Raw genomic sequence first — 13,592 nt, forward strand, 5'->3', positions numbered from 1 at the left:
TAAGTTGTTGTGTGAAGAGCATAAGTTAAAACATCTGCAGCGTGAATTTTTAAGAAATAAAACCATTGTACGGGACATTTTTGCTAGATTAGAAGACTTGCTTATTTAGGACTATTTAAGACTACATTAGCTGTCAGCTATCAAAATATATATACGGTCTTCTAATCATTAGATTCTATTCATTTTACAGATTATGTTGGCATCATTTTATTTCTCGGAGGCATTCAGTAGAAAGCAGATTCATGAACAGAATTTTTTTTTCTGGGAGAAATTTAATGTAGCAGTGTTATTGATTTATTCCGTGTATTTTTGTTGGTTGGTACTTAACACTCAAACCATAAGAAAAACTAGATGTTTTGAGGTGGGAGAGGGTACGATAGGGAGAATTAGGAAGTACTTGATGAAGAGCCCTGCTTGGGAAGCTGAAGGTTGACAGTACAATGAATGGTTATTCAAAATAAGGATAATTGAGGCTCTGCTGTAGTTTGACTAGATTATGGTTTGCAGATATTATAGGGTGGCAGGGATAGTTGAGCTTTCATAATCACTAACTTAAACTAGTAAATGACTTCTACACGTTTGTTGACTTGAAATTTAGGCATTCTTACCCTTTTCTTGCCCTAAAATTTACGTATCTCATTGCATGATGCTAGTCATTGGTGTTACAGCCTGTTAGTTATTTCAGTTTGTCTTCAGTAAGAGTGAAAACTAATTTTACCAGGGCATTTTTGTACTTCTCATTCCTATCTATAAAAAATTTTGGTCTGCATTATTGAGAAGTTTATACATTTTTCTGATTTGAATGTGTTCATGATCTTGCTGATGAGAAAAATGATAAGCATTGAATGTGTAGTTACATAGTTTTACAAAAATTAAGTTGGTAAAAAGAGAAATTTATTGAATTTATCGCGAAATGCTACTCAAGCTCAAGGTGACAATAGTTCTGTAATATCTTTTTAAATCAATGGGCTTTAGGACACTTAATATTTTGATAGATATCCTATTTGCAACATCCACCACAAGTTGTAAAAATAACATTACATAGATATCAATGTCGTGATATCCGTGGTATTAAAAAATTGTTTTTCCACACAGTATCCATTGGCATTGAATAGGAAGCATATATAAGTAGGTAGCATAGTTATAATGTAGAGTAAAAATTCTTAGCTTTAGTTTCACTCAGCTATTAAACATGATGCTTAAAATTGGTAGTGCTGGTAAATTGTCCTTACCATCCTAAATTATTATTCATAATGGTTTATACCTTTTGTGGCAACTTAATGTTGTGTCTGTTAAGGCTATAGTTGACCATCTTCCTTATTGATAATGGCACATTCCTCCCTCAGCAAAAAAAGTTGCTCCTTGTGTATTTTCAATTTCCACCTAATTTTTGCTATTTTTTCTTCCTTAACTCCAATCATGCATTTTGTCTATGGGTGGCCCTATTCTAGGCTATCAGTATCTTATCACTGCAACAGAATGTGCCTCACCCCTATAGTATAAATTATAATTTATATGAAACTATAATTTGAGATGCACTTGAGACTTCTCAGCTACATAGAGCTAGGCTTAGATTTCTTGAGCATTAAAGAACAATACTTTTGAGAGTAAACCAGAGAACATGACAGAAATAATAAAGTAAGAGAGATATTTAGCAAAACAGATAGGCATAGGATTTCGTTTTTCCCCCTGAAAAATTAAGGACTTTAAGAGAGGAGCCCTATGGTCTCCACCATTGGGGACGAAACATTGGCCTTTGAACTATTGATGCCGGTATTAACCCAAAAGGGACATTTATGGACTTAAGTAAATGTTAGGCCATTGTAAAATCACCCTGCCAATGCTTACCTCAATTTTTAGTGCATATACAAGTTAATGGCTGAAGTCCTTACACCTCCCTCCACACGTCTATTGAGGTGGTTTTCGGGGTAGTTTGTAGATTGCATTGAAGTTCCATTTGTTTGACTTAATCTTTGAACTCAAAGTCATCGCGGCCATTTCAGCCTCAGCTTTGTGTGTCATGCGAAAGGGCTTCATCCTTACACTTTATTATAAACATGAATTAGATCGTCCGGGTTAGCTTCAAAACATGGGTGTACCGAGGAGAGGGCAGGAGGGGGCAGCTGCCTCCCCCCTAAAAGCACAAATCGCAAAGTTTTTTAAGGAAATTCAGGACTGGATTGAAACGAACGTTTGGAACAGATTTTCTCTGAACCCACGAAAACCATATTAGTATAAGACGATGGGCGTACCCAGTAAGGGGCAGGAGGGGGCAGCTGCCCCTCCCTAGAAACAAAAATTATTTTAGTCACATGCAGTGTTATACTGATATAATTATTTCGTGAGTTTAAAGAAAATTTGTTCGAAACTTTTGTTTCAATCCAGTTCTGATTTTCCTGAAAGACTTCTGCGATTTTTGTTTCTGGGAGGGGCAGGAGGGGGCAGCTGTGACTAAAATATTTTTTTTCAAGCCAATAATAGTGCTGTTATAGTTTTCTTAAAATGTTGGTTTCATTCACCTTTTCCATGCCATGTTTCAACTTGAACGACCAGGGCCTGGGTCCTGGGTACGCCCTTGTATAAGACGTAACTAAAATAAAAATAATTTTTTTCAAAATTGATTGTTTGAGGCGTAACTTGGTGAAAGCGATTCATAATTAAATTAAAAAAGAAGAACTTTGTGCTTTCACATTAATATTTATTCACGACCATGGTTTCCACGTTAGACGTCATCATCAGGTGAACTCTACAGAGGTCCATCGCATCCTTTTATACCGGGCTAGGAGGGGTAGGGAGGAAGGTAATCAGGTTGAACGGATTAGTCAACAGAGAAGAGGGAGGGGGAAAAAAAACTTGGTCATATGTTATGAAAGAAGTTAGGTTAGGTTACCATATGACCAAGTTTTTTCCCCCTCCCTCTTCTCTGTTAACCAATCCGTTCAACCTAATTACCTTCCTCCCTCCCCCTCCTAGCCTGGTATAAAAGGATGTGATGGACCTCTGTAGAGTTCACCTGATGATGACGTCTAACGTTGAAACCATGTTCGTGAATAAATATTAATGTGAAAGCACAAAGTTCTTCTTTTTTAATTTAATTTTTTTCAAGTTAAGAATTGGACTATTGGACTAACCCCGCGAGCCCGCCCTAGGGTTTCGTATCCGTTAATTGGACTACCATGGCTTGCCCTCCCCTCCATCCCCCCCCCAGTTTTGACCCTGGGTATGCCCTTGCTTCAAAATGAGATGAAATTAAACCCTAAACTATGGCCCAGGCTTGTTACAATTGATGGAAATATGGTAAAAGTAAGGGAATATTCTCCACAGCATCACAGAAAATGTACTCTGACATGAATCAAAAGAAGAGGTGCACATTATTCATCTTTAACATTGAAAGATGCAGTAAATTTCCATTAGGACATACATTTATTCAGTATAAAACCATTTTACATGCTTAAGGATAATTAAGGTTCTGAAAAAATCACATTTCATGGCATTTTTTATACCCAATGCCATATATTTATTACATGTTATCTTCAACAAATTCTGTGCTCCACACTCATGTTCACCATATTTCTCTAGTGGAATATTTGACTTCAATGTAAGCTATGCCAAATAGGGAATAGGAACTTTGATGAGTATTTCCCTGGCAAAATTGAATCGCTTGAGAGAGTTCAGGGTAAATGAAGATTTTAGCTAGAGAAAAGTCAGGGAATTTAAGCTTGGGAATCTAGATGTAACCTTGAGGCAACCTCAGCCTCTTGAAAATTTTCTCTCTATGACGATCGCCTTTGCATAAGTCATTTGCTTACATATTAAGATTACACTGGGTGTGATTAGAAGCCTATCTGTCTCTAAATACGATGACTAGATCAATGCATAGGAGTGATTTCTTATTGCTCTTTCCAATCTGATTTTTTCTGTATTAGCTCTTAATTTCTGTTCAGTGGCCAATAAAAATTAATGTTTTCATTTTGAAGGCTTGTACACAACAACTTAACATGACTTTATGTGGTGTGGCGTAGGAGTTGAAAATTTTGCATTGAAAGTCAAGCTGTTTAATAACCACTTAAAGTGGCCCAACTCGACGTAGCTTGACTGTTGGTGAATTAAGAGCTCAAATTTACAGTAATTCTAGGTGGTAGCAAGGGAGATAGCAATGCTTAGCAATAGTTCTTAAAACTATGGAAAGTTCTCTAGAATGGGCTTCATGATTTGCGGTGCATTGTGAGTCGTGGTTTTCTCTGTATTATTTGTATTGTTTTCTTTGATTGGCTATATTTTAAATCTTCATTTCTTTAATTACTTCTTCATGATAATCCAAGTTACACAGAGTTATTGTGAAGGGGTCCTTATTGCAAGCAGGCAGTCTTCTCTAGAGAGAGTAGAATGGAATGGACACTGCGAAAGTAAATAACAAGAGTTGAAATGAAGGATTTTTTCAAATTTCAACACCAATGTAGCCCTTCCCCCTGTTGATGCTCTTAAGCCCCCCTCCTTTCACCACCTTAAAGCTCAGAGCTAGCAAAGCATCCTCCAAGTATATTTGGATACCTACTTGCATTAAGCCTGAGTAAACATACTCATACTCCCACCTATCAAGGATATTAAAACTTCGTTAATCATAGAGAGTCAGTTGAATTTTTTGTGGAGCAGAAATTTGTATGGAGCTTTATGTAAATTTCTTTTTTGAATCGACGAGTTCTTTGAACGATCTTGCTGTCTTGATCTAGTTTGTTGTTTTGTTTTCTTTTTGAACTAGCAGAGTGTCTAACCTTCCATCAGTGGCAATAAATATATTCTTTCTAATTACTCCAATTTGAAAGTTTTTGGGATTAGGAATTTTAATCTATGCAAAATTGAAAAGTAACAGAAATTTGGTAATTTTTTAATTTAAATTTTGAATATTTGAAAAGTAAATTTGAAGTTTTAATCCTTCAACTGGGTTACATACAAAGACTACTTTTTGTCTATTGTGGTTATGTTATCATCAGGAAATTATTCTTAGATTTTTAGCGTCAGTGTTAAGTAGTATATTTTCTAGTGCATAATATGCATGATAGTGCATTCACTTAGTGATGGAAATGAGTAATAGATTTGGAAACGTGTAGTGTGATATTGATATTTAGAAATTGGCAATCGTGATATTCATGATTAGAAACAGTGTGTTTCCTGTCGATTCATATTTTACTGCCGGCTTTTTGACTAGGTACATTATAGGGACGTCTACTGGACTTACTATTCATAGTCTATCTCAATTTGAATTCAAAGAAGTCAGCGGAATGGTATTGTTTGCTTTCAAATTACAAATTTCTTCAGCATACTCCTCTTCTTATTGTATACATAATGAATTGTACTACTTACTGTCTTTCTTAATTGAATCTGTAGTATTTGAAACTATCATTTGTGTAATTAACGAAATAATTTGAAATATGACACCAAAATAGAGCCACATGTTGAGATAATCATTTGGATAGGTCTCTCGCATATAATTGATCTTCAGGTTATCAAATGACTTCAGTCAAGATGACTCACCATTGCCTTTTCCAGAGCAGGTTAACATTCTGCACTTAAAACATTATCTCTGAATGTATAGAATTCATTCTGCTGCGCATCTGTGTGTTCATAACACATTCCATAGTGAATTTTCACCTCAACATGTATTTTAATAAGCACGATAGAGATCTTTTGTAGCAAGAATCTATAACTTATTACATAACCTGACTTAGCAATCAATAATTATTATTGGAATAAATGTCAAGGAACCCTAAAAAGCAATAGACCCATTCCTCCTTTCCCTCTACTAAACAACAACATTAATGTGTAAGAATTTTCTTGAGTAAAAAAAATTCCATTCACACGAAGTAAAACCAGGATTCCTCAGATTCATGCAGAGTGCTTGAACTTATTTCACCACCTAGGTACCCACTAAAAATCATTCGGTTATGTTAAGATACTTCCTTTCAGCACTTTCGTTTTGGATGGAATTTTAATGCCCAGGCAAAGATTTATGCAGCACCCATATCAATAATGCACAGTGACCGATCCAGGATACTGGCTTGGGGGTCCAAACAAAATTACTATTTTATCCAGTGTAAATTGTATACCGAGGGGCGAGGGAATACCCTTATACCCATTGGAACCCAACTGTTGTTGGGAGATGCAAGGCAAGTTGGGGTGTTATATTGAAATCTTAACTTGGGACTGGTACCTATTCATTTACTGTCTTTTATATTGGAAAATGGAATTAATAGAATAAGGGTTGCTAATTATTATTCACTTAGCTTAACATATTAACTTTAGAAAACATCCCTGGCCAAGTCTATAGTACCTGCATCTTCATTGCTCAATATTTTTTGTCCATCAGAAGTAGTAGAAAACTCCCCATCAGTGTTAGATGCTGGTCATTGCTCTTTTGGTCTCCCCTCTTAATTAGCTTCATGCTTGCTGGTCCTGCCGCTTTACTCTTATATTGATTCCTTTCGAAAAATGTAATTTAAATGGTGACAATAGGAATAAAATTGCTTTTGTGCCCATCATTAAGTGATTTGATATGAGAGAGAGAGGAAAGGTTGTGTTGATGATTTGAAATCTCTATTCTCGGAGAGTTATGAGTGGGTTACATTCTCAAAATGGTGAATAAATAGTCAGTGAGTCTTGGATTGTGAAACCAACGTACAGCCTTATAGTTTTTGTATGATTTGTCATTTTTTTATTTTCAATCACAAATAACTATTGGTCATCATTCATATAATATGTTTGGTGCTAGTAATTTATATGGTAGCTGGGGATATTTTACACAAGCACAGGATAAGTGAAGCACAACTAACGTAATTAGTTTTGTAAGAATCGAATGAGAGAGGCCATTTAGGGATGGAGACAAATGAAAGGTGTTTATATCGGTAGCAAAATGGTAACTATATGAGAATGTTTGCCACCCAGCAAGCAAGGAATTATCTGGTATCATCCTACAAAGCTGTAAGCAATCGGTCAAATTATTTTTTTTTTCGTTCCATGGTGAAATTCTTTATTCTTGACAGTGCACCTGAGGTTCTTAAGATACCTTATATGCCGTGAATTAATTCCTATGTTGGTGTCCAATGGCTGAAAGATCATGATTTCATACACGTGTACGCATGACATTACTTCATGACTTATTGTTCGATTCAATGAGTAGAATCGCATCTGACGTAACACTTGTTTAATGAGGCAACTACATTTGTGATGCTAGCTCAGTTACCCTCTTGAAAATTATGGGATCTGCTTGATGTTAGTAACATACACTTTGGGAGATACACTTCTAAATTTCATTTTAGCTTTTCAGACTTTTTTCCAATTTTGCAAAATCATAGTTTTATAACATTATAAGCAAAGCTTGCTCTGCATCCTTCATGAATATTTATGTTGTATTAATCAACTATAATAAAAGCCTCCAGACAAAGATCTTTTTCAAACCTGATAATTCCATTTTATGAAGGTGGTTTTGTCATTTCATCCTTGAAAAATCCTGTCACTTGATTCAATACCCTAGTAAGTGTGTTGCATGTCCTGCCTTCTTTCATTTAATCCTTCGTATGAAGGTGCTTTCCCATCAGGGTGTCTATCGGTGGGGAAAATATGGAAAACTGGGAAAGGTTAGGTAATTTTTTAATTCTCGAAAAGTCTGAGAATTTGACGTAAAACCGGGAATATTATTCGATAATCGTGCACGGGAAATATCTTGAAATTTGGGAGCTCGAAACGGTTGCAAGTAGTTTCCCTATCAGCAGTAGCATATGTAGGAATATACTTTGGGAGGGGAAGGGGTTGTATGGGCCAATATAATTTCACGCAAATATGAAATTTAAAAATTCGCCCCCTAAGAAAAGATAAAAAATGGACTGTATTATGATTATAAGAATAGGAGAGAGAGAGAACGCCCCGATGTCCACCTACCTTCCGCTGCTCTGCCTTCTCCCCTCTCCCCCGATGAATACGGCTCGCGGTCCGCCTCGCACCACACACAACACCGTACTGCCGCGTATTTCCTTGCCCACACGACAATACCACTCAACCAATCAGTTCCTCCTCTATAACCTGGGAGGGCTTGAGTCATAGGCCGACACCTAGCGGCCTCTCTCTCGATTATTATCAAACAGGGGTGACCCCATCCTGCCCCAGCAACGGCAAAAATTTCTAAGAAATTACATGTCAGGAAATACATTTTACATCATTTTGGCTCTTAAATTTGGGTTTCACTTGTAATTGGCGGGAAATTATCAAAACAGGGAAAATAAAATTATACTCTAAAATTTGCTTCTTTAAGGCTTTGGAGGAATCTATCCCTCTCGCCCCCCCCTTAATTATGCCACTGCCAATTAGTATATATAATAAACCATTCTACATGACGGTTGTGTTAAATAGTGATTCACCATTTGGTAAGTAAGTATACCGTTTTATTCCATATTTTTAGATGATTAAGAAAAGCGAGTGTTACCAATGGTTTAGAATATGATATTTAATTGACTTAGTTACACTGAGTTAAAAACCTAACTTTAGCTCATTAATTTTGTATTTAATGAAAGTATATTGTTGAAATACAAATGTCAAATAGTTAAAATCAAAAGCCTGCCAAATCCCAGGTAAACCAAATGATTTTTTCATGGCATATTTCAACCTTGATTTAAATAATTTTTCTCCTGTGCATGTTACAGTGCACAAAGCACTTGTTTATGCAGTGCTTTACAAAATATTCATCGCTGAATGGTGATTATGCAGGATGCACTCTGCGATAATGGCTTAGTAAGCACGATCTCTTGTGCCACAGTGAGGACTTGAGATGCTAACACCTTGTTCAGTGAACCCTGTGTGAAATCTGCCGGAAAGGAAGATGGGTTATGGTGTGACTGGTAGCATACCTGTCCGGCGATTGGCAGATACTGGGCACACTGCAGGTGACTGAGCGCAAAGTCACTTTTTTCATGCATTGCTTTGGGTTCATTTATCCTTCAACAGTTAATGGACTAATAAAAATTGAGAAGCATTCAAATCACTCCCGGCGCACACCTACAATTTCATAAGTTTCATAATTTTTTTCAGATTTGCAGTTTCTGTCCTCCAACATCATGCCACTTTTGTTGTCTTCTTGCATACCACGTAGATTTAGATATTATTTCTAATTTAACAGCATTAACCCTTGGGCTGCGGGAGTTCACAATTTTAGCTGCCAGCCAGTGCAGAAGAGACCCCCTGTGAAGGGGGCCCCCCTGCCATGAGGGCTGGTCTGGTAGAATAAAGCCCCTTAGCAATCCTTATGGTGAGGGAAAGTGCCCAAGTGCAAGATATCCAGGTAGCAATTAAAATGTTGCCTAAACGCTGCAGTCAGCATGCAAAACGTATAAAAACGTTCCCGCACTCTAAGGGATAATGATGTCAAATTGTGTTCTCCCCTACTTAACAGGTACAGAGGTAGCTTATTATTAGATGCATAAATTTTCTTATATTTTATATTATTTTTGTATTATATGTGTAAGGCAGTGGTGCAGCGAGGGGGGGTTTTGGGGGTTTAAACCCCCCCCAGAGCTCAGAGAAAATTTTAAGGTTCATCCATTTTACTTAATTGGATTGATATTACTAATAGAATAGAATAGTGTAAGGATTAATAAAATATCCCTAAGAAACCTGTAAAACTCACCATTTTGGACCATTTATCTTTAAAATTCCGCAATTTATTAATCTCGCACCTACCGCTTATCCTGGAGGGTATACCATACCGCCACACACCCCGGCATTAGTTGCACTTAAACCCCCCCAGCCCTAATTCCTAGCTGCGCCCCTGGTGTAAGGTAATTATAGTTGTATAGAGCGTATGGTAGTTTGGACGTAGTTTTTTAAGTGTTTCAAAATTTGTCTATTAAAAATTCTTAGGCTGAGGTGAGTACGGATAGTGTTATTGAATGCTGAGCGTCTCGCTGACCTTTTCGAATGGTATCCCTACCAGATGCAGCAGGTGGTCCTTACGTCCTGTATAAAGACGGAATGGAGAGGGGAGGCCAGGGCGGACCTGGAGGGGGTGGCGGCAGTGGAGGGGGCCCTGGGGGCTGGGACCCTTCATCGCCTTCAAACGCATCATCGGCCACCCCTCCCAACAACAATGGCAATGGCAGCACAGGGGGCAACCCCTCGTCAACGTCGACGACGCCCGCTGGATACCCCCATTCTGTGTCGCCCTGCGGCGGAGAGGATGGGATGGGTGGCTCAAAAGAGGGGGACCACACACCTCCACTCCACTCCCCACAGGTTAGTGCGTTTTGCCATATTTGCGAAATAAGCGAAAATTTGCAAGCACTGTCTTGGCCATAACTTTGTGGAATTCCATTAGTTTCTTATTTTAACACATTAACTGCCGTGTCTATCATAGTGACCACATGATATATTGATTGTAAACGTGTTAAAAAAGTGGTAATATTCTACCAATTCTCATTGTGTGCAGTGGTGTAGCCACAGGAGGGTTTACGGGTTAAAACCCCCGCCTCAAGCCTGTATTACTTTATTTTATACATATTATATACTTTATTGTAATAAATACTCATACAAAATTACTGTTTTTGAGTCTTAAAAATCACGTTTTCATCATCAAAAACCCCAAAATTTACCGCAGCTGGACCCAGACCCCCCATTGCCCTGGGGTGTTTTCCATACACCCCAAAATATCCAGTACCCCCCATTTCAAAATCCTGGCTATGCTAATGAGTGTGTGTCATTCTAAAGGGAACTAACCTTCAGTAGCCTTGTTAGTCCCTTTGAAAATAACATGGGCCAAGTCACATTGACACTCTGTTTCCCATAAGATCACCGAATTTCAGAAAATTGGGGCTGGACTAAGGTTGTATGGGTGATCATTCATATCTTAAATATGGTGCTCCTCTCTTGTGTCTGTAATTGGCAGACAGTATAAATATGGGATTGGCACAGGGAACCAAAAACTGTCTGAAACTATTTTCTTGGGTATCCAGCCTTTTTGGCATTTTATTTAATACCCTGGATTTTTAAGGAAATTGAATAATTAGGATTGAAGGAAAGCAATTATCATTGCCTGAAATAGTTTTGGAGCTTAATAAAACTAGAGCTTTGAGCGAGTATCAACAATATAATTGCACAATCTCGCCCATTTTGAGATTGTTTCAGGCAATTATAATCGCATGTTTTTTTCCTACCTCAATTATTTTATGTCCTTAAAAATCCAGAGCATCAAATTGAATGTTGAAAATATTGGATACCCAAGAAAAACCATTTTCATGGTAACTGAAAAGTGCATCCAAAAAAATGTTTGCGTTGCCATGGCTCAGTAACTAAGTAGCTGCAACTAGTGAGATATCATGAGATTTGGCTCAACCCCCTCACCCCTCCCTCTAATCTCACGTGAGATTGTTCAAAATGCATATTTTCAGTTTAAATAGGTTAACTTATTGATGGCTAAATTCTAACAACACGTATCTCAAAATTTGGCCGGTCTGAGTTACATAATACTGCTGATACTGTTAATAAAAAATAAAATTCAAGCAAAAAACTACTCTTTGTTTGCAAATGTATGCTTCTTTTTTCAGTTTCATGTATTTTTGGTTTTTACTTTCAATTAAAATTATATACAATTTAAAAAATAAATTTTTTTTTTCTCTCCTGAAAAGTTGCTATTTCTGAGATACGAGTTGTTGGAACTTAGCCATCGATATGCTTCATTGCATTGGACTTATTAAAGAAAACAATTTGTTTAATATTTTTTTTAAGATTAGTTAAGTTTAGCAATTAAGATTACTAAGAACACAATGTTACATTGTTTCTTGCTGAAAAAAATACAAGATAATTCCCCCCTTCCCTCCCGCTTGTAACATTGGGTGAGTATAGGCATGACCACCTCCTGCCCCTAAATGCCTGAAGTAATTAATGGATACCCCCTTTCGCATATTGGAAGTCAGTCGCGTGTCCCAAGGGTGCTGAGTCTTAAGTATGCTCTTCTCTCTTTTACTTGCAGTACGTGCCACCGCCTCCACCCCCACCTCCTGGTCCACCCGTGGAGGAGGACAAGGGAGGGAACGGTGGGAGCAATGGGGGAGGCAACGGAGGAGCGAATGGGGGGAGTGGGGGCTCGGGGCCTCCGTCGTTTGGGCCCGAGAAGATCCCCTCTCCTGACCACCACCAGGGCGGCCCGCCTGGGCCTAATGGTGGGGGAGGAGGAGGGGGAAACAACGGGCCGGGAGGAGGCGGACCATCTGAGCAGCAGAGGGCGCAGCAGTGCTTTGGTGGGGGAGGAGGGGAGATGCAGTACCCTTACTTCAAGGTAGGCACCCTTTCAATCGACTTTCCCAGTTTTAACGGAATGATTTCTGGCTTAATTTTGTGAAACCTTTTCATTATGGAATATGAAAGAATAAATTTTGTAAGGTTCACTAATATATTTAAAAAAAACTATTTTAATTTCTCCTGGTGAATACTATTGATGAATTCTTCTCGGGTTTTCAGCCAGGTTAATTCTGTCGTATAAGCCTCTCAGCCAGGCTAATTCGGTCATATAAGCCGACGTTTCGAGAGACAACTTGTCTCCCATCTTCAAGGTCGTATTACTCTTAGAAAGTCCAATTTCACACATACGACAGAATTAACCTGGCTGAGAACCTGAGAAGAATTCATCAATATACAGTGGAACCTCGTTAAAGCGAGTACGGGCTATAGCGACACCCCCGCTATTACGAGAGATAGCCGATGCACCGTCAATTGACCCTATAATAAGCGTGTTAAAAAATTCGTTTTTACGAGACCCTTTCGGTGTTGGCTCTCGCCATAGCGAGGGTTTCACCGCCGGAAAACTTTCATCAAGACTCCTTAGCCTCTGTAATTGCTAGCGATCTGTTAGAAGTGAAGGTAATGGAGCGCTCAGTCTCAAATTTATGTGGTAAACTGTCGTTCGATAAATATAATGATTGACGAAACAATGCTTTGCATGATTTTTATTCAGTGCGGCGCTTATAAATTGTTTGAATAGTTAGTCGTTATTTGAGTAAGGATATTTAGTGATGCAAAAAAAACATCACCTTTCGCCTGGATTTATGCTTACGTTTATCGGATATTGTTTATCTGTCGCCGCACCACTCCTGTTCCTGTATATCTGTTCACAACAGGTATATTGGCTATTATTTGCTCCACCTCCGGTAAAGCGACAATTCGATATAGCGAATGTTTATTACTGCACCGTGGGGTGTCGTTATATCGAGGTTGCACTGTATTTAAATATTTTGTCTTGTACCCTCATTATTAAATGTCATTATTAATTTTAGTTCCTAGTGGCATTAGCTTTCAAGGGTTGAAGTTTTGTGACTCAGTTTTTCTTTACCCTGTATTAGCTGGTACAGTGAGTCCTCTTTTAACGTCACTTACCATTCATGAAAAATGTGACGATAAACGAAATGACGTTAATCGAAACATAACATCCCATAAAAACCAATGTTTAAAGTGAATATTGGCTCCTAGACCTCACAATTCCTACACGAAAAAAATTTAGCGTATCATATCTGGGGCATTTTTACGATGGGAATGCCAAACTATGGCATAAATACAAGTTC

General features: G+C 38.0%; 1 protein-coding gene across 1 annotated transcript in view; it reads left to right on the forward strand.

Moving 5' to 3' along the window:
• Nucleotides 1–13,592, forward strand: part of LOC124168655 (zinc finger protein 316-like) — a 55,053-nt gene that overhangs the window by 8,099 nt on the left and 33,362 nt on the right. The window contains exons 3-4 of the mRNA XM_046546917.1: nt 9,977–10,275; nt 12,008–12,313. Coding sequence (XP_046402873.1) covers nt 9,977–10,275; nt 12,008–12,313 — 605 coding nt within the window. The remainder of the gene's footprint in view (nt 1–9,976; nt 10,276–12,007; nt 12,314–13,592) is intronic.

This window comes from Ischnura elegans, chromosome 12 (genome assembly GCF_921293095.1).
Source record: "Ischnura elegans chromosome 12, ioIscEleg1.1, whole genome shotgun sequence".
NCBI classification, from domain to species: domain Eukaryota; kingdom Metazoa; phylum Arthropoda; class Insecta; order Odonata; family Coenagrionidae; genus Ischnura; species Ischnura elegans.